The sequence below is a fragment of the Halyomorpha halys genome, unplaced genomic scaffold (genome assembly GCF_000696795.3).
Source record: "Halyomorpha halys isolate HHAL.00 unplaced genomic scaffold, Hhal_1.1 Scaffold8.1, whole genome shotgun sequence".
NCBI lineage: Eukaryota > Metazoa > Arthropoda > Insecta > Hemiptera > Pentatomidae > Halyomorpha > Halyomorpha halys.
Genome location: NW_027111933.1, coordinates 564,925 through 589,883, shown reverse-complemented (window position 1 = coordinate 589,883; position 24,959 = coordinate 564,925). Strand labels below are relative to the sequence as shown.

The 24,959-nt window shown below is 29.8% G+C and overlaps 1 protein-coding gene across 2 annotated transcripts in view; it reads right to left on the bottom strand.

Annotated features, from left to right (window-relative positions):
* Window positions 1-24,959, bottom strand: part of LOC106677777 (tigger transposable element-derived protein 4) — a 101,900-nt gene that overhangs the window by 66,454 nt on the left and 10,487 nt on the right. Inside the window, exon 2 of one of the 2 annotated variants that reach the window (XM_014415936.2) lies at window positions 8,437-8,727. The exons of the other annotated variant lie outside the window; for it this stretch is intronic. Coding sequence (XP_014271422.2) covers window positions 8,452-8,727 — 276 coding nt within the window. The 3' untranslated portion in view covers window positions 8,437-8,451. The remainder of the gene's footprint in view (window positions 1-8,436; window positions 8,728-24,959) is intronic. 2 annotated transcript variants of the gene reach the window in all.

Sequence of the window (24,959 nt, the reverse complement as noted above, 5' to 3'; positions counted from 1 at the left end):
ATCTGAGAATGACTCACTTGCACATATGCGTGATTCTAAAAATAAAAATGTCATTAATATTAAGTACTAGAGTATTCCTCGAAAGAGGATGGGTCTCATCGACGAAGTTTTTGTTTTTATTATGATCTCATAATAATATTAATATATAATAGATAGTATTAAATATCCATTAAAAAAAAAAATTCATATCTATTTTGCAAGGTCTTCGAAAAATAAAATTCCATTCACAATTCGGTGGAACATTGGAGAAAAATAATAATAAACCAATTTAACATTTTAAACATTTTAAACATAATGTAATAAGATAACAACCTTTTTAACAAATCTTTGGCTGTAATCATATAGACAGTGACAAAAAAAATTCCGAAAACCTGACACCCACTATCACTGGTGAAAAATTTATTACGATGGAGACCTACTGAAGTATAAAAAAAAATGTGACATGATTTTGATTCCTTTTTGATAGAATTTTTTTTTTATCTATTATATTATAAGTAAAACAAAATACTATTGCATTACATTGAGTGAAAAACCAAAAATAAAAAATACATGTACAAAGTGGTGTTATTGTAGAAACTAGTGTTGCATTCAAACGGTCTCTTCGTTATGCTAAAAAGACTTAATTAATATGTGACGTCACTAAATATAGAATAATATGTAAATTCAAAACAATTAGAAATTAGTTGCTGACATAACTCTGAGCCATAAATCAAATATCAATGCTTTCAGAAAATTTCATGCAAACTTCCCTGTTTTGCACGGACGTTAATTTATAATCAATAACAGGGACAAAATAATTATCAATGTGCTATTTATAGATAAATATTTTGAATTAAATTAACGTTCGGAAATTGACTATGAAGAGGAAATATAAAATGTATATTTTATTGAAATTTGGGCAGACCGACACTAACCACTAACTTGGCTGTATTTCTGATAGAAGGTGGATTTTCATTTTTTAGATAGATTTTTTATTCCTAGTCTACTTTTTATAAAGTAGAGTTCTTGTCTGCATTTTCGGCAGTGAAAGCACTTGTATAAACAGGGACCTCAAAGAACTAGCACTCACTTTTTGCGCTGTAATTTATTCATAAAGTCATATTTCTAATAAATATATTGATGAACTGAACTATTTATGCAACCTGGAACCAAGGTAAGCCTGGTTCCTGGTACGCCATTAAATAATGACGAGACTAATTCTGCTGCTTTTCAGCCTGTCGAGTCCATTTAGCTAGCTGGATTAGAGAGCGAGGAAGAGAGGGTGGGGGAGGGAGAGAGAGGGGTGAGAGTGTGGTTAGTGTTGGAGGAAAGCTCTCAACACAGGGTAACAATCCCTCCCTCTCCCCAATGTCAGGATTTGGATTAGTAGCCAGTGGTCAGTCTTGTTCCTTCAGTCCTTATGAATGTCGAAACATGACTGAATTCCACCAATGCTTTGGATCATACAGAAATCAAAACCAATGATATGACAGCCGAAAACAAAAAAAAATTAGAAAGTAATTTTGAATAATCTTCGAATCAACAAAAAGGGGATATTGATAGTCATATGGTATGACTGTAAATAAATAAAAAACATAAGTTTAGAAACTATAATTGTTATAAGACAAGAAGGAATTAAATTTTCCTTAAACGGAAGGGTATTCTGATTGAATTAAAAATATTTAAAATTTCTAAACCAAACCTCAAAAAGAAAAAATATTCACGTAAAGTTAAAATACGGCTTTCGAAACTGATTTAAATCTTTCTTTTTTTCCGAACCCTCTAAAACAGAAATAAAAACTGAATTAGTAAATGCATTACTGTAGAAAAAAAAAGAAACGTAATTCATGTTGTGTCTTACCTTTTACTACCTTTGGTATTTTAAGGTTACCTGTTATGTTTTATATCATGTATGAGCTAAAAAAATTTCTGAGATATTTGTTGCATATATGAACCCTGTATCTCTGTGACTATTGGTTCAATTAAGATTTTAAAAAAAATTAAAATCAATACCGCTACAATCCATGAAGGGTCAGAGGTTCAGTACTTTGTAAAGAAGTAATGTTACTAGACTAACAGTTGGGCAAGGAGGTGATGTGGTCAGAATCACGCACGACCGGCAGATTTTTATTTAATTAAGGGCACCCAATTTAAGAGGCTAGATGGACCCAAGGAGGGCTCCAGAACCCACAGGAGCTGACTCACGGCTACAGTGTAACAGAAAACAATTTTCTCCCCTGCCGGATCCGAACTCGGGTCTTTAGAGTTAGTAGCCACGCGCTTACCCCGTGGCTACCGTGTAGTGTACAACCCTAGTCCAAGAAGAGGGTGGTATTCTTTAGTTGTGTTGTTAATTTAGTTTGTGCTGATGAAGCAAGCATCCAATTCAGGGATGATAAATTGCGGAGAGTTGAAGCGCGACCAGGGCCCTGTTTCTACAATACTATTAGTCTTGTAGACTTATCTTAATTCAATTATACAGACTTGTACAATAGTAACTTGTACTTTAGTATTTTGTAATTCCTGTAATATCACTAATAGTCATCCCTATCATGAAAAAAATAAGTATTAGTATTATTACCACACTAGTTTCTACACTTGTACTATGAAATAATACTATTAGCTTTCATTAAGAAACAGGGCCCTGGTGGTCTCATATTCTTCAGTTTTGCTGCTGCATTTTTTTATTTTTCTTAATTCTAAAAAACTATATCTAGAGTTCTAGAAAAATATTTAAAATAAATTTGATTTACAACGAAATATCTTATGTGTACCTAGTTATGCAATAATATTATATTTATGTTTATTTTTTATAATTATATTTTTCCTTAATTTCGATTAAATTAATCTCCTTTACTCGAAAATCGACCTCGCTATCTCTTCGAACATTTTAATTCTTTCGAAGATTTTTATTCGTTAATCAATGAATTATTTTCCCATTTTTAATTACTCTAAATTTAAAAAATAAATTAATAAGGGAATGTAATCATAAGTGAGTGTCTTGCGAGAGCTCTAAGAAGAACAAAAAATGTTCTAAATCTGCGAGATGCCTATAGCGTTCAGTTGAACAAGAGGCATATCTAATAGTACAAGAGCCGGGAAGAAAAAAAGGCAGTTATCCCAACCCAATTTTTAATTACTTTAATGAAAACTATGTATAATTAAGGGTCAAAATTGATGAGTCTGGGTAATAATTGGCCAAGTATGGGCAGGGGGAATAAAAAATGGCGGCTGTTTTAAAGCCTTAAAAACCACTAATTTTTCATTCGGTGATCTATATCTTAAAAACTACCGACAACAATAGAAAACCTAAGAGAACTTTATTTAAAGAAGAGTAAATTTGCTGAAATATTAGTCTTAAAAGAGCTATTTACGTCCAATAGTTCTCGAGATACAGCTTTTTAAAAAAGCAAAATTTCTTAAAAATCTACTGGAAGATTAGTAGTTAATTTATTTTGAGAAATCTATATCTCAGGAACTATGTGACGTACAGATGTCTGTTAGCACTCGAATTAAAGCTAGTTTAATGGACTATGAAGTTGTTTATGACGTTTATCGTCGTAGGAATAGTAGTTTTCATGATTTATGCTAAAATAAATTGATTTCGGACAATAAGTTTGATTTATGAAAAACTTCATTTCAGAAAACATTTGACGTACAGGTGTCTGCCAGCGCTCAAATTAAAGCTAGTTAAATTTACTACAAAATAGTTAATGATGTTTATCTTTGTAGGATAAGTAGTTTTTATGATATTTGACAAAATGTTAATTTTTAGTTGTTCATATAAAATATTGGATTTTTTAAAAAATATATTTCTAGATCCATAAGACGCACATATGTCTCCCAACACTCAAAATAAAGGAAATTTAACTTACTATAAAGTAGTTTTTGACACTTATCTTTGTAGGGGTAGTATTTTTTATGATATTCACATATGAATATAAATTTGGCAAATCAAAATTTATCTGAACAACTATAAATCAATTTAGATTAGCAAATTTCATGAAAACTATTACTCCAACGAAGATAAACACCATATACTACTTTATAGCTTATTAAAATAGCTTTAATTTGAGTGCTAATAGACATTTGTACGTCAAATGTTGTTTGAGATATAGATTTTTCAAAATAAATTCTCTAACTACCGATGTTACAGTACGTCCTATACAACATTTTTATGAAATATTGCTTTTTAAAAAGCTATATCTTGAGAACTATTTAACGTAAATAACTCTTTTTCACTCTTCTTTAAATGACGTTCACTTAGGTTTCTTGTGTTGTTCCTACTTTTTAAGATATAGAGCTCCGAATGAAAAATTAGTTTTTTTATCGCTTTCAAACAGCCACCATTTTTTATTCCCCCTACCTATACTTGGCAAACTCATCAATTTTGACTAGTAATTATACCTAGTTTTGAATTAAGTAATCAAAAATTGGGGTTAGATAACTGCCTTTTTCCTCTTCTTGGGCTCTTGTACTATAAACTTATGCACTCTCCAGGAGAGTGTCACTTGTTTCCAGTGAGTATTCTTAGATCAAGAATGCGTCAAGAATTTTCGAAATAATTTCATGTGGATATCCTCCTAAAAGTATGTCAAGGGTTAAAGGAAGTTAGACCAAATATGGAATAAAGAATTTGTTTTGTTTTTTAAGATTTTATGATATAAGGATTAAGATTGGCTTTATCCTACTATCACACTCTAACGATCTATAATGTTAGATTTACTGGTAAGATCCACAACTAACGATGTGTATATATATTGTAGGAAGATAGTTCGGGTGGCGGTCAATAAAGGTATCAAAATAGTAAAAGAAAACTATTTTGATACCGTTAATGATCGTATTGAGTTATTATGTAGAAAATATGTGACCCAAAGGGGAAGGGATTTATTACCCTAGGGTAAAGGTTACCAACTTATCATCTGATATTATTCCGCTTTATTATTCTGTTAGGGTAAGTAGTAGGATCTATATAAATGATTGGAAGAAGATAGTTGACCGTATGAAGTAGATTGTAGTAAGATAGTCTGGGTGGTGTCAATAAAGGTACAAAATAATAGAAAAACTGTTTAATGTTAACCTACGTTTCGCTCAGCTGTACAGGACTAATGAAATGAAAACAAGATACAAACATTGTAAGTAGTGACAAAACATTAAAATAAATATACAGATAAAATAAGAATATACGTAAAAAAAAATTTTTTAAACATTTTAAAAAAATAATAAGCGGAAGTTAATTTACTGACTTACTTAATCACTTATTGAAAACAAACGTTTCGCCTCCCTTAGAAGGGCTGATTCCTGAAAATTTCTAAACAAATTTTGAATACATATTATTTTTTTTGCTATTTAGCACCTGTATTGAATGCCCCATGGACTATATTCCTACAATAAAAGACTAATAAACAACTCCCTATTGAATCCCTGCCTTAGAAAAATATTTCCTGATTCGATCCTCGACCCTTTTGAATTCCATTCCTTCTTTCATTCCTTGCTCCAATACCGACCTTCATATCTCGTATCTTCAATCACTTCCTGTTCACCCGATTCTCAAAGAATAGCGAATAAATGTTTCCGTTCTCTATTAAAATTTGTAAATATATACAGAGATAGATGATTTTTTCATTTACATAAATTGTTGTTGGATGTTTATCATATTCATTTAGAACCTGTAAATCGTAATATAAAATATCGCTTGATCCTTTTTTATGAACATCATAATTTAATTTATTCCTTTTTTTTTTACTTTATTGAAAGATACCTAATGATGTTTGATAAAGAAATAGAGAAAATATGTAAAAAATGTTTTAAATATGTAAAAGAAATAATAATGAGCTTAAGTTAAGGAAGTATAAATACAGGTAGATGGTGAACTATTTGCTAATAAATACAGCCAGCTGTGTAACCCTAGAACTACAGTAATCAATTGTAAAAATATACTTGTTAGAAATAGTTGTAGGTATGGTAAAGAGGTAGGTGTTAAAGGTAAAAAATAGTCTGTATGTACAATTCTATCGCACTTAGCTATTTATTAGTAAGTAGTTTCCAATACACCTATATTTATACTTCCTTAACTTAAGCTTATTATTTATTTTGAGGAGAAGATAATTGACCGTATATATATAAAAGAAGGTGGTCGGGGGTTAAGCAGAAAAACACAAATAAACAAAAGAATTATTTATTTGTGCCGACGTTTCGACCTAATTTTAAGGTCTTCTTCAGGGCTATAAAAACAAAAAGACAGCAACCATTATTCCGAGAGAAAAAATAAAATAATTAAATAAAAATAAAATAAATAATAGACTAACTAATTTTGAAATATACATAACAATTTTTTTTTTTTAGTATCTTTATTGAAAGTTACAACTGTATATTACATAATACATTTAGTAAATATAATCTTAGTTAAAATGGAGTGCTACAGGCGTGTAGAGCAACTACCGATTGGCAGCACTCTAATGACATTTTACATTAGCTGGTCTCGTGGCCATCTTCTTTTCAGGCGCCTCGGAGGATTGTCAGGAATGGAACAGGATGCAAGATTAGAAACTAGGGGGTTTGAGAGTTTATAATGGAAGGAGTGATATCTGGTTCGGGCTAGATCGGTTACATAGGGAACATTAATCATGTATGATTTTATTTGTGACTAAGTAAGGCGCATTGAGGATTTTACGAAAGATTTTGGATTGTAAGGATTGAATACTAGAGGAATTCGAAATACATAACAATGAAATGAAAATATAAACTAGTTGATTAATAACTATGGACAAAGACAGTAGTACATTGATAACATTATTATTTATATACATATAAATGTGAGTAATAAATATCATTCTTACCAGTTCTATCATTTATTAATTACTCACATTTATACGTATATCAATAACATTATTATTTATATACATATAAATGTGAGTAATAAATATAATAAATATTATTCTTACCAAATGTATCATTTATTTATTACTCCCATTTGGTCGCATTATATGTATATAAATAATAATGTTATCAATAGATTACTGTCTTTGTCCATAGTTATTAATCAACTAGTTTATTTATATTTTCATTTCATTGTTATGTGTATTTCCAAATTTGTTAGTCTATTATTTTTTTTTCTCTCTGAATGATGGTTGTTGCCTTTTTTTATAGCCCTGATGAAGACCTGAAAATTAGGTCGAAACGTCGGCACAAATAAATAATTCTTTATTTGCATATTTTCTTTGTGTATATATTTTAATATATTTATTTTATTTCTTACACTTCTTATAATGTTTATATCTTGTTTTAATTTAGACCGGACGAAGTCCTGTACAGGGGGGCGAAACGTTGATTAACATTAAATAGTTTTTCTACTACTTGTACTTGTACCTTTAATGGCCGCAAGCCGGACTATCTTCCTAAAATATGTAAATTATTTTTACACTTTCCATTCAAGTATATCAATTTAATTTCTATTTCCAACCTATCTTGTACGCAACTAAACTCAGTATTGGATAAATGACGTTCACACTTGTCATAAAGGCAAGCAATTCTGGCCGGAAGACTGGATATTTGCCGAGTTTGTGAGAATCCTTCATGTTATTTTATTTGGCCGATAACATGCCATCATGTATGTTTTCAACATGCATATTTCTCTTTAGTATATTTTGATTGTACTGTAAAAAAAAGTGAGCAATGTCTCTCAAATATAAAATACGTGATTTTTTTTTGTGAACACGAAGTTTTTTCATGATTACTCTTCTGTTTTTTCTTGTTTTTTTAAATGTCTATTCATTTCTAAAAATACCTAATTTATATCATTTCATATGAAAAAATCTGTTCATAATCTCACTTCATATTCTTTACTACGAGACGTATTTTGACCTATTTTATTATACCAGCACTCTACTACTGTTATGGACTACATGTCGTTTTTAACCTATCACAATAAAACTACAAAAGTAATTTAAAATTCTTTTTAATGAGAGTCTCTACTATAAATAAAAACAATATTGCAATTTTAATACTTTGACATTTTTTAGACTAAGCTGGAAGAGATTGAATTCTTTTCCAGGCCAAGGATTTTGTTAAAAAACTTGATTTTTTTTTTAGAGCTAGCAATATTTATTATTAATCAATATTTACGTTCTTTGTCTTTTTCAGCGCCTTTATACAGAAAATTGTTTTCCAATTAAAAGTATTAATAGAACCTACATAAGCAATATGGAACCAGATAACAATATTTTTGTAAAAGTTTTGTTATGCTTTATCGATAACTTCTTTCCAAGAATCTTCACTCGCACATTTAATCCAGGGAACTGAGTTCCTCTAAGTCTCTATTAGTTATATATAGAATACGATATTTTGATGGGAAATGGAAATATCATTGACATAGTTTAAAAACTCAACAACAAATTTTTTTTTTTAAAAAATGGTTTATTTGTTTCTTATTCTTATCCGAATTCAGTTGATCCTTACCTGTTTGGCGCGGTGTTAAGAAATCATTTCACTTCCCTTTTGTTGAGTTCCCAAAGAATGACGTTGAGGTGGTGTTGAAGGACGGCTTAAACCCTTTTCCTTGTCCCGTCGTCTTTTGTCGTATTTCCTCCACTTGTTTCGTTGAACTAGCTGCGCGCGAGTTGACAACTCTCCAATTTTACTTCGTTTTTTCAACCTCTCTCTTTCTTTTTCCTTGTAGACTCTATCTCTTTCTGTATCCCGTTTTCTCCTCTCCCGGTATCTTTTCTGCTTTTCAGCTGCGGTTAGAGCCTGCAATCAAAGAAAACTGTCCTTTCACCCTGTAATTTCGAATTTTGCAAAAAATTAATGTAAGTATTGGAATTAATTAAATTCTCAACAAAACTAAAATCAGAGATATCGTTGTTTGCAAAGCTACCCTGAATCGGAGATTGTTCTTGTTTATTATTTGCAATAATAATAATTGACTGATATTATAAGTAATTAAGTTAAATAATAAATAATTTTATAACAATCAAAGGAGTTTGTAATTTTTAACAGTAAATTTTCTCATTACAGAAAACCGTGTTTCCTCCGGTTTTCTGTCGTTAGACACCCTGTCCTCAAGTATGTAATTTTTGTAGTAATTAACATACTTGAGAAATTGAATTTAAAAACCAATTTAATAAGTTTTGATTAAAAAAAAAATTTATAACATATGTCAGTAAGATTTTTAAGCTTATGCAGATGAAAAAAAAAGATATTCACAAAGGATAATAAAAATAAAGTTGCATAGTTAAGTATAAATAAAAATACTCACCATGATTTCGATTGTAGATTCAACCATGAAGCACAATCTTTGAATTATTGGATAATACTGAGTCATTTCACCATGTGTCCAGTGTTGCCGTCTTAAAATCCAATATTGCTCGAAAAAGCAGTGGTAACATACTTGAGATTTCGCTTTCACCGTATCCTGAATATGTTCTTGATGACCTCACTACCTAGCACCGAAGGAATGGAAGGGAAACGCGCGACAAATACACGGAAGCCCGGGGGAGGGGGCGGTAAGAGTTTAATATAGGGAAATTAAACACTATTTTAATCTCCAATAAATAATATTTTATCGTACTCTGAAAGTTTTATCCACTTATCAATATGTTCTTTGTTTATAATGGTCTAGGTTAACAAGAATATTGAATTCTGACTGGATAATTCAAACATCTGCAGGAAAGAAGGATAGGGCGTTGTAAATATTAAAAAATAGTTCAAGCCCTACAGATGTTATTATGAAAACTAAAATAATTATTAAAAAATCATACTATTATCAGGTTAGCAATAATTACTTATTACTAATACGCAAGGAGATAGAGACCAGAATAACAACTGGAAATCGCTGCTTTTTTGCAGTGCATAAAGTTTTGAAGTTCAAAGATCTTCCTTGGAGCGCTAAGGTCATCGTTTACAAGACTATTATTTGTCCAACAGTCATCTATGGCAGTGAGACATGGGTCCTGACAAACGAGTTGCAGAAATGACTATGCATCTGGGAAAGAAAGATATTCAGAAAAATATATGGACGAGTCTACTCTGATGGAAAGTGGAAAATTAGGAAAAATGAAGATTAAAGAGTGTTAAAGTCACCTCAAATTGACTGTCATTTTTTTGGAAAGTTTTAAAAGAATAAACTAGCTGATATAAACATATATTTGGTTAATCTAACATTTATAAAACGTTAACACAAAATAAACTAAAGATGAATAAAAGTAGAAAAAAAAAAGGCCTTTAAGATAAAATAAAATTAGGTAAATAAATGATGAAAGCAAAAGAAACTAATTTACAAAACAAATAAATATTGGTCGACGAAAGGTTGATCCACTCCGATAGGTCAGATGAAGACATTTTGCTTGTCGAGGTGTGTAGATCACAGCTCTGTAGCTAAATACACCGCTGCAATGGTCTAAAGTTGGTGTAGTAGCTCATGAACATTCGAAATGTCCCAAAAGCCAAGATTGCCACACTGGCACTTATTGATGGCCCACATGATCTAGATATTTTAATGAATTACGCGAGCCGATTAATTAACAACAACTCATTCAACTTAAAGGCCAGAAACGCAGAAAAGGTCTGGTTCCGGCATGTAATGATGATAAAAACACTCAAAAATGTTCAATAAATATCAAATTCACGCAGAGAGAGTTGGTTACAAACGGTCATGGCCACTAATTAGCTGGAACTCATTAAAAACGAAGATGGTCGGTTCTTTGGTAGGTGACGCCTTAGCGACGGTTATCAACCCTTAGCAACTGTCTCTACTTCTTAATTATAACACCCAAATATAATTACATATTTTCCTTCTCAAAGAACTAAATCCAATTAAAATAAATTAAAATAAATGTAATACAAGTATACACCAGCGGAACGGCCCCTCCCCGTTCCAATAATCCACTAGCGTAAGCCAACCAAGTTACAACCTTCATTGGACCCCTCACCTAACCTTATAATGCCAAATGGCAATCCAAGGTATCCTTAACACCCAGTTATACATATAGCATACCTCCTATATGTACGTACCAAATACCCACTAGAATCATTACAGGGGGGTAAGAAAAAAAAAATAATAAAAGTATACAATAAATGTAATATGAGCAGCTTCGTTAGCAGACGATCCTCCTTCACCAGCTCCTCAAAAATATATACAATGGACTAAAACCTAGCTAAATATATGATATGTGTATATATTTGTATTCGTTTTGAAATAAAGATACTTAGGAGGTAGGAAAAAAAAAAAAATTAAACACTAATACTAATTAAATACTATTTACAATAAAACACAAATTAATTATAAAATATAGTGTTAACAAAGAACATTGCATGGTCAACTAGACATAGTAAGTGTAATAAAAAAGGGAATGCTGAGGCTCGGACATGTGGAGCGTATGAAGGAGGATCGTCTGCCAAGGAAGGTGCTTCTTAAAAAACCGGGTGGTACCCGAAAGCATAGGTATTCCAGAAAGAGATGGCCGGACAATGTTGGGGAAGACCTGCGTCAACTTGGGGTTAAAAGATGGAGAGCGGTTGCTGCCGATAGACTAGACTGGCAGGTAATCTGTAATGTCCCATGCCTTTCAAGGGCAATAGCGCAGAATAGTATAGTATAATAATTACCTACTATATGTAATTTTGCAAAAAAAAAATCTAACTCTTGTTATTTATTGCAAGTTCATTAGTGATTTTTCTTCATACCTGACTTTTTTTAACGTTATTTTTAATGTTAACTTTTAAACCATCCGTTCACTGCCTATATACATTCGGCAGTTGAGAATGAAGATGAAAATTCTGGTGCGTTGCGTGCATCACTGAACTTTCACTTACCACCATCTATACATTCCCATGTTTTGTTAAAATCTGGTATTGAAGTTAACGGCTATTTTTGTGATTTAAAAAAAAATCTTAAGACCAGGAATGGCGAAAATTATGAACAACAATTTTTATTTTTATATAACTGTTAAAAAAATCCCTATTTTTTTCTTTCGTATAAATTTTGTTCCTGCCAAGAATACAACAATTTAATGAAAGAAAAGGAAGCCTTAAAGCGATTGAGGCAGATCGGGCGGTCTCGGTTTTCCCGTTCGGATCGGATGTATCTATTTTTATTTTTTTCTGCATTAGTAATTCATAAAATTCTTAAATATTTTGCATTTATTCATTTATTATTATAGTTAAAAATGATAAATATATATATTTTTTCAAATATACAAAATTAATGTAACTTTAGAGGAAGATTTTATTTACCACACACAGATAGACCATTTTGCGAAAAGCGTTATTTGGACTATTGGATTTATAAAATCAATACCGTGGGACAAGAAGCGAACCGTGACCTTATCGATTTAACCGTTTTGTTGGTTTTTTTTGGCAAGTCATTTTGTGCATGCTTGATTTTCCTGTTGGTCATTGTCAAAACAGACAGCAGATTTTGTTCACCAATTGTAATAATCTTCCCATTAAGTCTATCATTTATTTATAAAATATATATTATTACAGTTAATTAGTCGAATCTAATTAACAATGATTGCCAATTAAGTAACAATTACAATATTCTTTAGTTATTCTGGGACAAGTCCCTTCAGGATAATAATAACAAATGGGCTAAGGTGCCTTAAAGTAAAATAAAGAAAATAAAAAATAAATAAATTGGAAACAAAATTGAGACAATAATAATTAATAAAAAGAAAATCGAATAATGTTTATATTAGAACAACTTTTAAGCGAATATTATAGGCTATAGGAAATATTTTGAATTTTATGTTTAAAAAAAAATGTATATATATAAAAAGAAAAACAAATAAAATAAAACTATCTGCCATATAATAAATCATAGGGTAACTCTTTTCTTTATGATAAAATAACATAAAAAACTGATACAAACACACAACTTTCACTTCTGACCAACCGACATCCCCAAATGTTGTACAGATTGTTGGGCTCATGTTGTAGCTATTTTTTATTTTACAAAACTTTTTTTTTCTATGTAATAAAAATTCTTATATTAGGGTTTCTCGAGGTAGGAATAAAGATTATAAATTTTAAATTATGAAGAACATGGTCAGGGTTGCGGTCAAAAGAAAACAAAAAAATTAACAACTAATTACTTGCCGACGCTACTTCATCAGGGCTATTACAGTTGAAAGATATTGAAACAGTGGATAAACATTTTTATATATAAGATTATAAATTTCGTTCCTACCAAGAATACTAAAGTTTAACAAAAGATAACGAAGCAGTAATGTAATCGGGCGGTTTCAACTTCATTTTAAGAAAATTTGTTATATCTTATATTTAGCCATCATTATAGCTGACAATGAGAATAGATTTTTTTTTGTTAAACTATTTCAATGAGGCTAAGTCTCATCTGGTATTATAGTTAACTTAATTTCTCATTAACCAATAGAGTTTAATCAAAATCCACAAGAGTCCTTTTTGGAATAATGTGAATCGATTTCGGTCGGTCGTTTACACCGAAAAAATTACTGTCATGTCCCAAGCATATACCCGCATCTAATATGTAATATCAGTTTCGCCCCACTTTCCGTTTTTGAACTGCACTTCTAACACTATTTTGCGGTACTTGGTTATTTGAACTCAAGGGACCTTAATTTAATTTCCCTTAACATATATTCTATATTTAGGCAAGTAAAATAAAAATAACAAAAATTAACTAAATATAATAAATAGGAAAGATAATTATAAATTTATGAGTTTTCAATTTTTTTTTTTTTATTGTAATTTGTTTTATTTTCAAGTCTTGCAGTGATTTAATTTAAAGAATAATGCAAGTAAATATTCTTTATGGATTCCGAGGTTAACTTATGAACAATAGTAAAAATGCAGGACAAAATTCTAGTATATATATTTTTTCATAATTTAAAATTATGACATATCCAATCTGGACCTCGTCATTATTCTCATCACTATCTAAAATTTAAACTCTTAAAGAATTTTCATTGAAAACAAAATTTAATTGGTGATGATAAATGTTAACAGACATTGGAGGAAGTTGGTAAGTTGCATGGATCAACATAATTTATTTTTGCCAGGTAAGAATCTATAAACAAACTTTTAAAAAAGTAATTCTGGGTTACAGAATTTATCAACATAATAATGATTTGAAAAACAAGGAAGGGGGTCCAAATAAAACGGCACTAGTACAATGCAACCAAAAACCAGCACTTTTTTGATTTTGAAAATACAATGATTTTACATAAAGAAAATAATACATTCAAAAGGAAAACACTTGAATCCATTTACATATCTGAAAATATTAATTATACTTCCACAGAATAATGTATCTTTGTACAGATACAATAAATTTGAACCAACACTATGCAGAGATATTAAGTAAAATTAATTTATGAAAAATATAGGATAAATTAAATGAGGATAGTTATAAATTTTTATGGGATTTTTACTAATGAAATAAAGAGGAAAATTAACAAAAATATTGTTATAATAAATATTTTAATGCTTGAACTGAGTGGAGGAAGGTTACAAGCAAGGTTGTGATAAAGTTTAAACAAGTGACTGTGATTAATGAATTTTAATTTTTGTTTTTAATGTAAAAGTTGACTAATTAGGTAATTAGAGATGTAGGATATACTTATTAACAAAAGAATATGTTTACCTAATGTTTTTAATATTTCATAGAAATTGTTGTTGTGATCTGGACAGAATAACCTGCATGAAGTTAAGTGTTTAAATAATTTTAGTTCCAAAATTGTATTAAGGTAAGATAAATTATAAATAATAATATTAAGTAATTTGAATTGTTAAGATCATGCATGTAATAAAAGCTGTTTTATGGTAGATGTCCCTGAGGATTGGTGAAAACGTCGGACTTGTAAGAAAAATAAAGTGTGTTGAGACAAAAATGGATAAAAATTGAATTATTTATTTAAACAATATTCTTCTTTTCCATTTATTATACATGGCATATATTAAAAAAATTATATTATTAATTGGATTTACAAATAAATCCAGATAAACAATATGGTATAAACAGTCAAAAAATATAATTTATAAATATTATTAGCACCAATCTTGCTAAATAAATTAATAATAATTTATTTGTATTCAGGTAATTTTTTCGCAAATATTCGCAAGTATTAAAATTACGATAGGTGGGAAATATTGATGATACACTGCATGCTCAACTGCGTGATGCGTGCCATAGAATGACTTCTGGGGATATTCCATGTTCATTATCTATTTAGAAAAAAAAAAGATGAACGAAAACTGACAATACACGAGATATTATGGAAGCTTCTTGGTTGTTTGTTTTTCCAATGAAAATATTAACAAGTTGACATGATATGTAAAGCAACCAAATAACCTAATGATTCAAGGATAAAAATATATGGTTGAACATTGCACATTGGCTCCAAGACTGGCGGCGATTGGTTGAATTCTCCCAACAGATGGTCAATATCGGGTGAGGAATTGCCTTCATCAGTGCCAATGCTGTTCCATTTCTGATCTGAACTGCGGTCCGTCATTGGCTTTGACAGCATGAACCACCATGGTGATTGGAGGCAGTTCTGGTCGTATTATTGGTCCTCCGCAGTGCCGTGGGTGCAGTATTGCCCTAGTGGCCATCATTATGGAGTGAAGAAACAGAACACACCGATCTTCTCATTACACTTTCTCTTATCCTTGAATTATTATTGTTAACAAGTCATTACTACACTTGCAATCAAAAATGTTAAACATTACATGTTAAAGATCGCATTACGATGGTGGTGTAATGGTGAGTAAAAACATTTCAGTATAACAAATTCAGTTTTATCAATGTGTGTTAAAAACTATATATAAGGGTACCTACTAAATAAAAGTTTCACTTATTTAGTAAACATATATATATTATATTATCAATATAAAATAAACTTGAATAAACAATGATAAGAATAAATAATAAGTAACAATGGTAAGAGTAAAAATGTTTAAAAAATATGTAAAATATACAATTAAAAAAGTACAAGAGACGTACATAAGCCAAAAAACAATACAGGAAAAAAAGTAGAGATTAAATAAACGTCTTGAAAGAATAAATAAATATAAATAAAAATAATAATAATGATATTAAATGATAATATTTTTTTTCCTTTTATTTATATGTAATTTCTTATCACTTTATTTTTACATAATATTTATCCTAGCTTAAATTATCTTATTGTTGCAATATTCTCAGTTTTTTTTTTATCTTTTCAGCCCTGATGAAGCCCTGCAAAGTGGGGTGAAACGTCGTAAATTAAAATAGTTATAAACTATTTGTTCCAATTTTTGACCGCATCCCTGACTTATATACAATTATTTATAGTTTTGTAAGATTGCTCGGGATATTTGTTTTCCCAAATTTGTTTATTTAATATACATCTATTTTATTCTTCTTGATAGAAATCTAATTTAGGTTCGGTGTTTCGCATCGTTGCGAAATTTATCAATGTACGGATCAGAAGTCCACAAGAGCGTGTGATGGACCTCTTGAATAAATAATTCGATATTGGCTATAATCTTTAATGGACGCATCCTGTGGCCCTTCAATCAACATCTCTAGTGTCAACATCGCAACTGAAATAATTATTGCCTCAGTACCGAATAACCTCACACAGTATCCAGCATGTTGTACATTGAATATAAACTTATAAATTAAAGGGCATTTACCAAATTTTGATGAGTCTGAAACAAACTGTACACCCTAATATTATTTTGAGTTGATATTTAAATTCAAACAACAGAGACGAGTTGAGGTAACTCAAAACTGTGATCTTTTAAATGAGAATATAAATCTTGTTTTCAGACAAACATTAAAACATGCATAGAGCTCAATAATTATATGTCACTAAACATATGTAAACGGTGTCAACGAAACAAAATCTATAATTCTTTGTAAAACAAAACAATAAAATTTAAAATAGCAAGAAGCGTTTTTTGAGCACTTTGAAATATCATTAAAAAAAATTAAATTGTGAATTTATTTTACTAGATGATTACGTACAAAAAGAATCTAATTAACACTACATCAGATTTTTCTCCGTGCTAATGCTGTATTTTTATTATATTTAGAGTTACCTTTATTTTTGCAGTCATTGTTATGCTGATAGATCCTGTCTCTGATGTATTATTTTATTTTATGACATCTTGTAATTTCAACTCTATTTTGTAATTTACTCTAAGGCTCTAAAGCCTAATTTTGACGCCTGTAAATTATTCTAAAGGGATTAATACCAGAATAAATAAAGATTATTATTATTATTATTATTGTCCACTTTACCCAAAATATATTCCATGACATTTTATTTTACAAAAAAAAAACTCCTGCATATTAGTTTTTATCTATTTTGTATAATTTATCGATTTTATTTGTAGACCTATATCCATATTTATATTCTGGTACATCATAATTTTTAGATGTTATATTTAATTTTGGGGATAAATTGTTGTAATATGTGCATTTTTTTTAATTGGAGGAAAAAAAAAAGTTTTAGTTAAAGCCAGAGTTCCCTGCCAACTTCTCTGATAAAGACCTGGAACTCAGGTCGAAACGTCGGCATAAATAATTAATTTTTTGTTTATTTATGTTTTTCTTTGCTGATCGCACCCTCCGACCATCTACTCCAATTCTTAATCCGCGGTCAACTCTCTTCTTTTATTCTTCTATTTTGATTTCTCATTTTTCGAATATATTTCTTATTTATATTTATTGCGGAATCCTTTGTTTTTCTTATAACATTTATTGGATAAAAAAAATCTAAAAATAGTTTATGTATTTTTCTTTTAATTGTATTGATTTTCGTTTTATCTGTTATTTTTATAGGTCTGTTTGTAAAATTGAATATGATATTTATCTCCATATTTTCATAGGAAAAAAAAAATAGTTTATATAATTGTTAATATATTTTACTATAGGTAATTTTTTCCAGAAAAAATTAAAACAAACAACAAAATTCATTATTGAGTATATATTGGTGATTGGTGCCTGGAACGATATTTGTGAGCGAGTTAGGATTGTAGTTTGAGGATAGCTAATGAATTAGGACCGAAACGTCACAGAGATGTTATATTATACACAAATAATTATAACTTCTGTAAAAATAATTAGTGTCAAGTATTATAATAAAAAATTGTGGGTGCAAAATGGTTCTAATGATTGTCCTCAATATTTTAGAGTGATTTATATTTAAAAAATATTAAATATGTTGTAGATTTTTACCTTTTCCCATCTCCAGGATACATTTTCGTTAGAATGAAAACAACTGTTGTAAATTTTTTATTAATAAAAAACTACAATAAAAACGAACTTTCAGCCCAACTGAAATTTTTTCATGATATAATAAACTATTAAAATCTATAGTTCTTAAATTGTAAATATATACTTTTATAACTGACTGATTTATATAATGGGATATTTCGTTTTTACTCATTTTATAGCAATTTGTTATTGGGATTTCTCATATAGTATTTATCCAATACTATACTATTTATAGTATTGGATTTTTATATTTTATTTAGTATTACCTATTTGATAATAATAAAAAAATATACCGTTGGTTTATTTGTTTTCTGTATTTGATCTTTCATATTTTCGTCGTAATTGTAAATATGTATATTAGCAGAATTGTACTTTTCATTTATTATTTTTAGATTAATTGTATTTTGTTTTTAATAATTTTTTTAAATTTATTATCAGAAGTTAGCCACCTTATGTTTTATTATAGGGCAAATGGTTTCATTTTATCTGTTCAAATTATTTTCATTGACTGAAAAAACAGAAAACTGCATCTCGATTCAGACTATTACAGTACTTGCTAGACAAACGGTCTAAACTTCCAATCCATTACAAGAGACTGATCTACATGACAATAATAAGGCCCATCTGGACAAACGGAGTTGAGCTTTGGGGCTCCACTAAACCTTCAAATTCCTCTCGTATCAAATCCTTCGTAAAATCCTCCATGCTCCTTACTTTGTCACAAATAAAATCATACATAAAGACCTAATTATCCCTTATGTAATCGATCTAGCCCGAACCAGATATCATTCCTTCCATTATAGACTCCCTAACCACTCAAACCCATTAGTTTCTAACCTTGCTTCCTCTTCCATTCATGACAACCCTCTGAGGTACCTGAAAATAAGATGGCCTCGAGACCTTATATTGTAAACATGTTTTTAGAGTGCTACCAATGGGTAGCTCTCTACATACCATTATGTTCTTACTACAAATTTACTTTTAATTTATGTACAGTTGTAAATGTCAATAAATAAATTTTAAAAAATATATATTTTTTCATTATATTTTACCATGTTTTAAAATTTCATTTTTATTTTGTATTTTACTCCAAGGTTCTAAAGGCTAATTTTGACGCCTGTAATATTATTCTAAAGGGATCAATCCCAGAATAAATAAAGTATATTGTTATAGTAAATTCCTTCTAAATGATTTTTACTTCGCTCGGAACGAACTGCGTAGAGGGCCGTAAGTTATTCTAGTTTTCGCCCAAATATAACCCGGGGTTCCATAAATATCAGATGAGTACTCCGGGTGGGCTAGGAGCTGCCAAGTATCGTCCGGTCTTGGCAAAGATATCACTACCGGTACACGACCTGACGTACCCCAAGCTGAGAGTCTAAGGTTACAGTACCAATACGTTCTCATTGTCAGGAGTGTTTTAGGAGTCTTATTAGCAGTGTTTTTTTCTAAAAAAAAATTGGGTTCGGACTTGATTTACAAATGCTTTTAAACACCAGTTTAAATTGGTCGCAAAAGAGAAAAAAAAATGAGTTTTCAGAATCTAATGCATCATAAAAGTTATCATTAATAGTTAAATTTTGAAGAAAAGCTTTTGAGCTCTCATTGTTTATTTTGATATAAAAGAATTTAGAAACTAGGATAAAAAAATAATAATTAGGTGATTGTAGGATGATTATAAAACCTTTAGTTTCTCGAATTTTAGGTTAGTTATCATCTGAACTGACAAGCATAAAATCACATTATGTAAAACCCAATATAGCACATCCCATTTCACCAGTGTAAACTAACCAAGTAGATACTGAAGTGTATTTTGTTCAAGATGGTACTTTGATGAAGGATGTACTCAATATGATATTAACTATTATTGTGGCAAAAGAGAGTATATACCTAAAATAAATAAATAAACCATACAATGAAGTAAACCTCTTTTTATGATCTGGGTTATCATTCTGAACTTTTTTATGTACGAAAATTTGTTTTATATTATATTAACTTTAATTAAGGCTTAAGCCCTATAATTGTAATTATACCTTTTGTAATCTGTATAATAAATATTATACTCCATTTATGTGTTATTACATTGAGTTCTATTAAACCTCATTTCTTTTTAATAAACTGCCCATCTATCCCGGGAATACCCGACAAAGAATATCCAAGTCACTATTTATTAAAAAATATACTCCTCACTTATATATCATCATCTCACTAAATAAATATCAACAAATATATGAACTTAGGAGTTTTAATTCTATGAGCTCAAACGGAATTTATTTTAAGAAAACTCTATTCCATTTAACCAAGACTTACTCACAATCATGCTATTCTTAATTATTCAATAGCTTCGTTTTTTTTTTTAAATGAAAATTTTCATAAATATCTTCAAATTAATTAACTGCCTTAGATGAAAAATAAATATCTTCTACTAATTTATAAATAAAAGTAATCAAATAAATTTTTTAATTATTTAAATTAATAGTACTTATTATGAACAACTTTTTTTCTTTCTTTTTTTTCACGGAACGCCCTTTAAAGACCACGCGAATATCATTATTTTTTCCTCCTCACTTTTCCTCTTCTTCTCTGCCAGTATCTTCTCATCATTTCTGCGTGCTTTTGCTTCCTCTCTTCCGACCACGCAGTACCCTTCCATTTTTCCTTATTTGCTGCAAGAACATTTATTTATTTTAATTTTTTTCCGTACCGTTCTCTATTCAGGCAGTCCTTGTCTGTTATTTTCAATTTCTTTGTTTCCTCTCTCATTTGCTCCTCATCCTCCTACGCTCTTATATTCACGGATTTTGTCAAAGAGTTTCTTGTTTAGTCTGCTGTGGTCCATTCTCATCATGTGCCCGTAGAATCTGTCTTCTGATTCTTATTTCGGTTTTATTTAGGTTATTTATCTCCCTGTACATGTCCTGGTTGGGTCTTAACCTGTAGCCTTTCTGCGTGAATGAACTTTATTATTAATATTTTTTTTTTTTCCTGCTGTTCACTTTTACATTATTAATTATCAAATCGGAATGGTAAAATATAAAAATCTCCAAGAAAAGTATAAAATAGTTGTATTTATAATGTGATTCGAACTTTAATAAAACCGCGGAGTAGGAGTAAGGAATAAGAAAGTATGAAAATGGCCAAAGTTAAAAAGGGCTAAATCAGTTACAAAAATACTCTAATAAAAAAAAATTAATTCTTATATAGTTTTATTTATTACAATGTGGGTTTAGTTAGGTCCTAAGAATATTTTTCCTCAATCATTCGGATTGATGATTAATAGTACTTATAAAGAATCATAATAATAATTTAACATTATTATTTCTGCAAAAAAAAAAATTAACGTATAATTTTTATAGATTGATGTGAATCCGATTTATTCTATTATTTATCCTTTTTTTTAAATTAATTAAATGATCAGAACGATGAGAACTCCTTTTATAAATTTATTATTTAAAAAGTATAAATTATAAAAATAAAAATAAATAAAAAGTATTTTGAATATAGGACATTGCCGACAACATTCACATCAGCCCTCAGTTATGAAAGACATGAAAAAAATATTTTTAATTTTTATTCAGCCTCACATTGAAAATATTTAAATAACTTGAAAACTATTCTATATTTTAACAAGATCATCTGAAAATTTTCTAACTAGGTATATATTTAAAACAAGAGAAGATGAATAGGCAAGCATACGTAAGCCCGAATGATGTAGCTCACACTCTCAAGGCTGAGAAAGTTTTTAACGAAAATTAATGAGTGCAAGCCAATTCTATGTTGGAGAAGTGTTTTCAAGTGCCACCTCCTAGGACTTGAAGTTGAAAAACTTCACTGTAGGTGGAAAAAGAAACATCTCAGTTGAAGCACTTTTTAGACAAAGGTGGATAACGAATCTTATTTCATTCTTCTCAATAGTTTATTCATAAATGAATAAAAAGGATGAATTTACGGAATGAGACCATGGCATTAAATATATCTCACTTTATTTATAATTCGATGTGGCATATTTCAGAGAAAAAAATTATAATTATAAAATTTATTTATTTTAATTTTAAGGGAGTAACTCAGTGAATAAGGCGCAGTTCTGCTACCAGAACCGGATTCGAATCAGGGTGTGATAGATAATTATTTATTCTGTTAAATCAGTCGTGAGTCAACTCTGTGGGTTTTGAAGCACTACCAGCCTCTATAATATGGGTATCCCTACTTGCTTCCTCACACGGTACTGAACCTTTACCCTTTAAGGATTGTAGCGTTAGAGATTTATTTTTAGTTTAAGAAACCGAACCAATCTAGTTATTTTTGTACTTTTTGGGAAAACATTGACAATTGCTACTTACAGAATACAAAATTCAGTTATTCAGAAAAAAAAAAATTCTGAAGTATCTACAGTAGAACTGTTGTGTTAACCGGCGGTAAACAAATAAATAAAACTGCCGAGGTAATACTAAGTTTGTCATAATAAAACAAAATAACTGACTCTTTACCATCATTAAAAGCTTTAAGATTGTTTGAGGGCTTGAATAAAATTAAGAAATTTTATATTATTTTAAATCGATCGAATAAATTTAACTTAATAAAGTAAATATTATCTATATATTACATTTAATTTTTACCTAATACAAGAGTTAAATTAATATTGGACTGCCCTACAGTATACTTCAATAATGTTGCCCTTATCCGTGTTGAACAGATCCGCTATCTTGGACTCATCTGGACAAACGATTAACCTGGAACCTCACACAAAACTGAAAAGACAGGAAACTGCACGTCGATTTCGACTATTACAGCACTTCCTAGACAAACGGTCCAAACTTCCAATTCATTACAAAAGACTGATTTACATGACAATTATAAGGCCTATCTGGACATACGGCGCTGAACATTGGGGCTCCACTAAACCTTCGAATTCCTCTCGTATCCAATCCTTACAATCCAAAATTCTTTGTAAAATCCTAAATGCTCCCTACTTTGTCACAAATAAAATCATCCACAAAGACCTTAATGTTTGTACCGATCTAGCCCGAACCAGATAGATATAAATCCTTCCATTACAAGCTCCCTAACCACTCAAACCCATTAGTTTCTAGTTTCTAATCTTGCTTCCTCTTTTATTCCTACCAATACTCCGAGGCGTCTGAACAGAAGATGGCCTCGAGACCTTATATTGTAAAAATATTTTTAGAGTGCTACCATTGGGTAGTTTCTATACATGCTTGTACCATATCTTTATGATTTCCTCAAATTTACTTGATGTATTTATGTACAGTTGTAAATATCAATAAATAAATTTAAAAAAATAATATTAATAATATTGAAGCTATTTTTCTATTGTACTCCGACATTCCCGCTTAACCGCCGGTCCCCTCTTGGACGTATAAGTGGAGTTCTATTGTAATTCTAGGAACAAATGTCAAAGTCTGTCCAATAATATCTTTTAGTTTTTGTATATTTTAAATATATAAGTTTCTTTTCGAGTTTGATATTACAGGTAGCCTTCCTAAAATGATAATTAAGAATCATTGTTAGCAGAATTTGATTTCAAATTCACGTTGTACAACGTTTCCGGGGCCGATGACTGTAAAGCATTGGGGGCCGTGGTATCGACCGGCTGACCGTGGTGGGGGTTTCCGTCCCTAGGGGACCCATCTAACACCCCATCGGAATTTTAACGAAAATTTAGGGAACCCCGGTTCTTACTATTCGGCCAGAATATGTAATTTCCATTTGAAACCTTGCTTACAAATGTTTGTGGGCTTCATTCATTCGAAGTAAACTTAAAGTATAAGAAAGACACATGTAAATTTCAGTTTTAGTTAAAATGTATTCCAAACAATAAATGATGAATTATTAATTTAAAAATTTAATTCAAGAATAATGAATTATTACATTACTCTACAATTGTTAAGTAAAGTAAAATACATATTTTTCTTGTCGAGCCCTACTCAACAAAAATATTAAATATTTTATTTATACTGTACTATAATACTTATTGTTGACTTTTAATATTACTTCAATTTTATTATTATGCTACCTAGATACTGAACATTTTCATTTTAAGTATCCTTTTACAACATAATTCCATGATTTATCTTAATTCTGGAATTTTCTAATCAATAACTACATGATGTGGCTCATCTTCTTTTTTTTATCGAACTTACATTGAACCTTAAACTAAAATTTAATCATCTATCAACTTTTATCATCTTTGAAGTACTCCTGAAGCTGAAAGTCGGCTGAAGGTGGGACTAGTTATATTTTTCACCCATTAATAAAAATTTAATAAAAAATTTCATGAATAAAATAAGTTGGGAAATCCCTAATTTATGACAATCATAAAGCCTCATGGAGCCGGTAAGTTTTATATCTTTTCAATGATGTTCCTTTACTGATTTTTCGAATTATAAAATTTTGAAATCATCCATATCGAACTCCTGTACATTTGACAATATAGGAGAACAATGGTGGCCCATATAATAAAGTCGGACATAATATGCATTTATAAATTAACAACTTAATATCAAATGACTTAGTCTATGTGCTTTCAGTTTCACTTAGTTTATTTTCGTATCAGTATGTTCCGAAAATAGCTAATGTCTTTTATATATATTCCATGTAGGATATATTTTTGGATAATCTCTTTTCAATGTTATCTATTTTTTAATTTAATCTTCTTAAATTATTGAAACGAAAAAACTACAAACTGCGTTTTATCTGCATCGGTATTATATATATA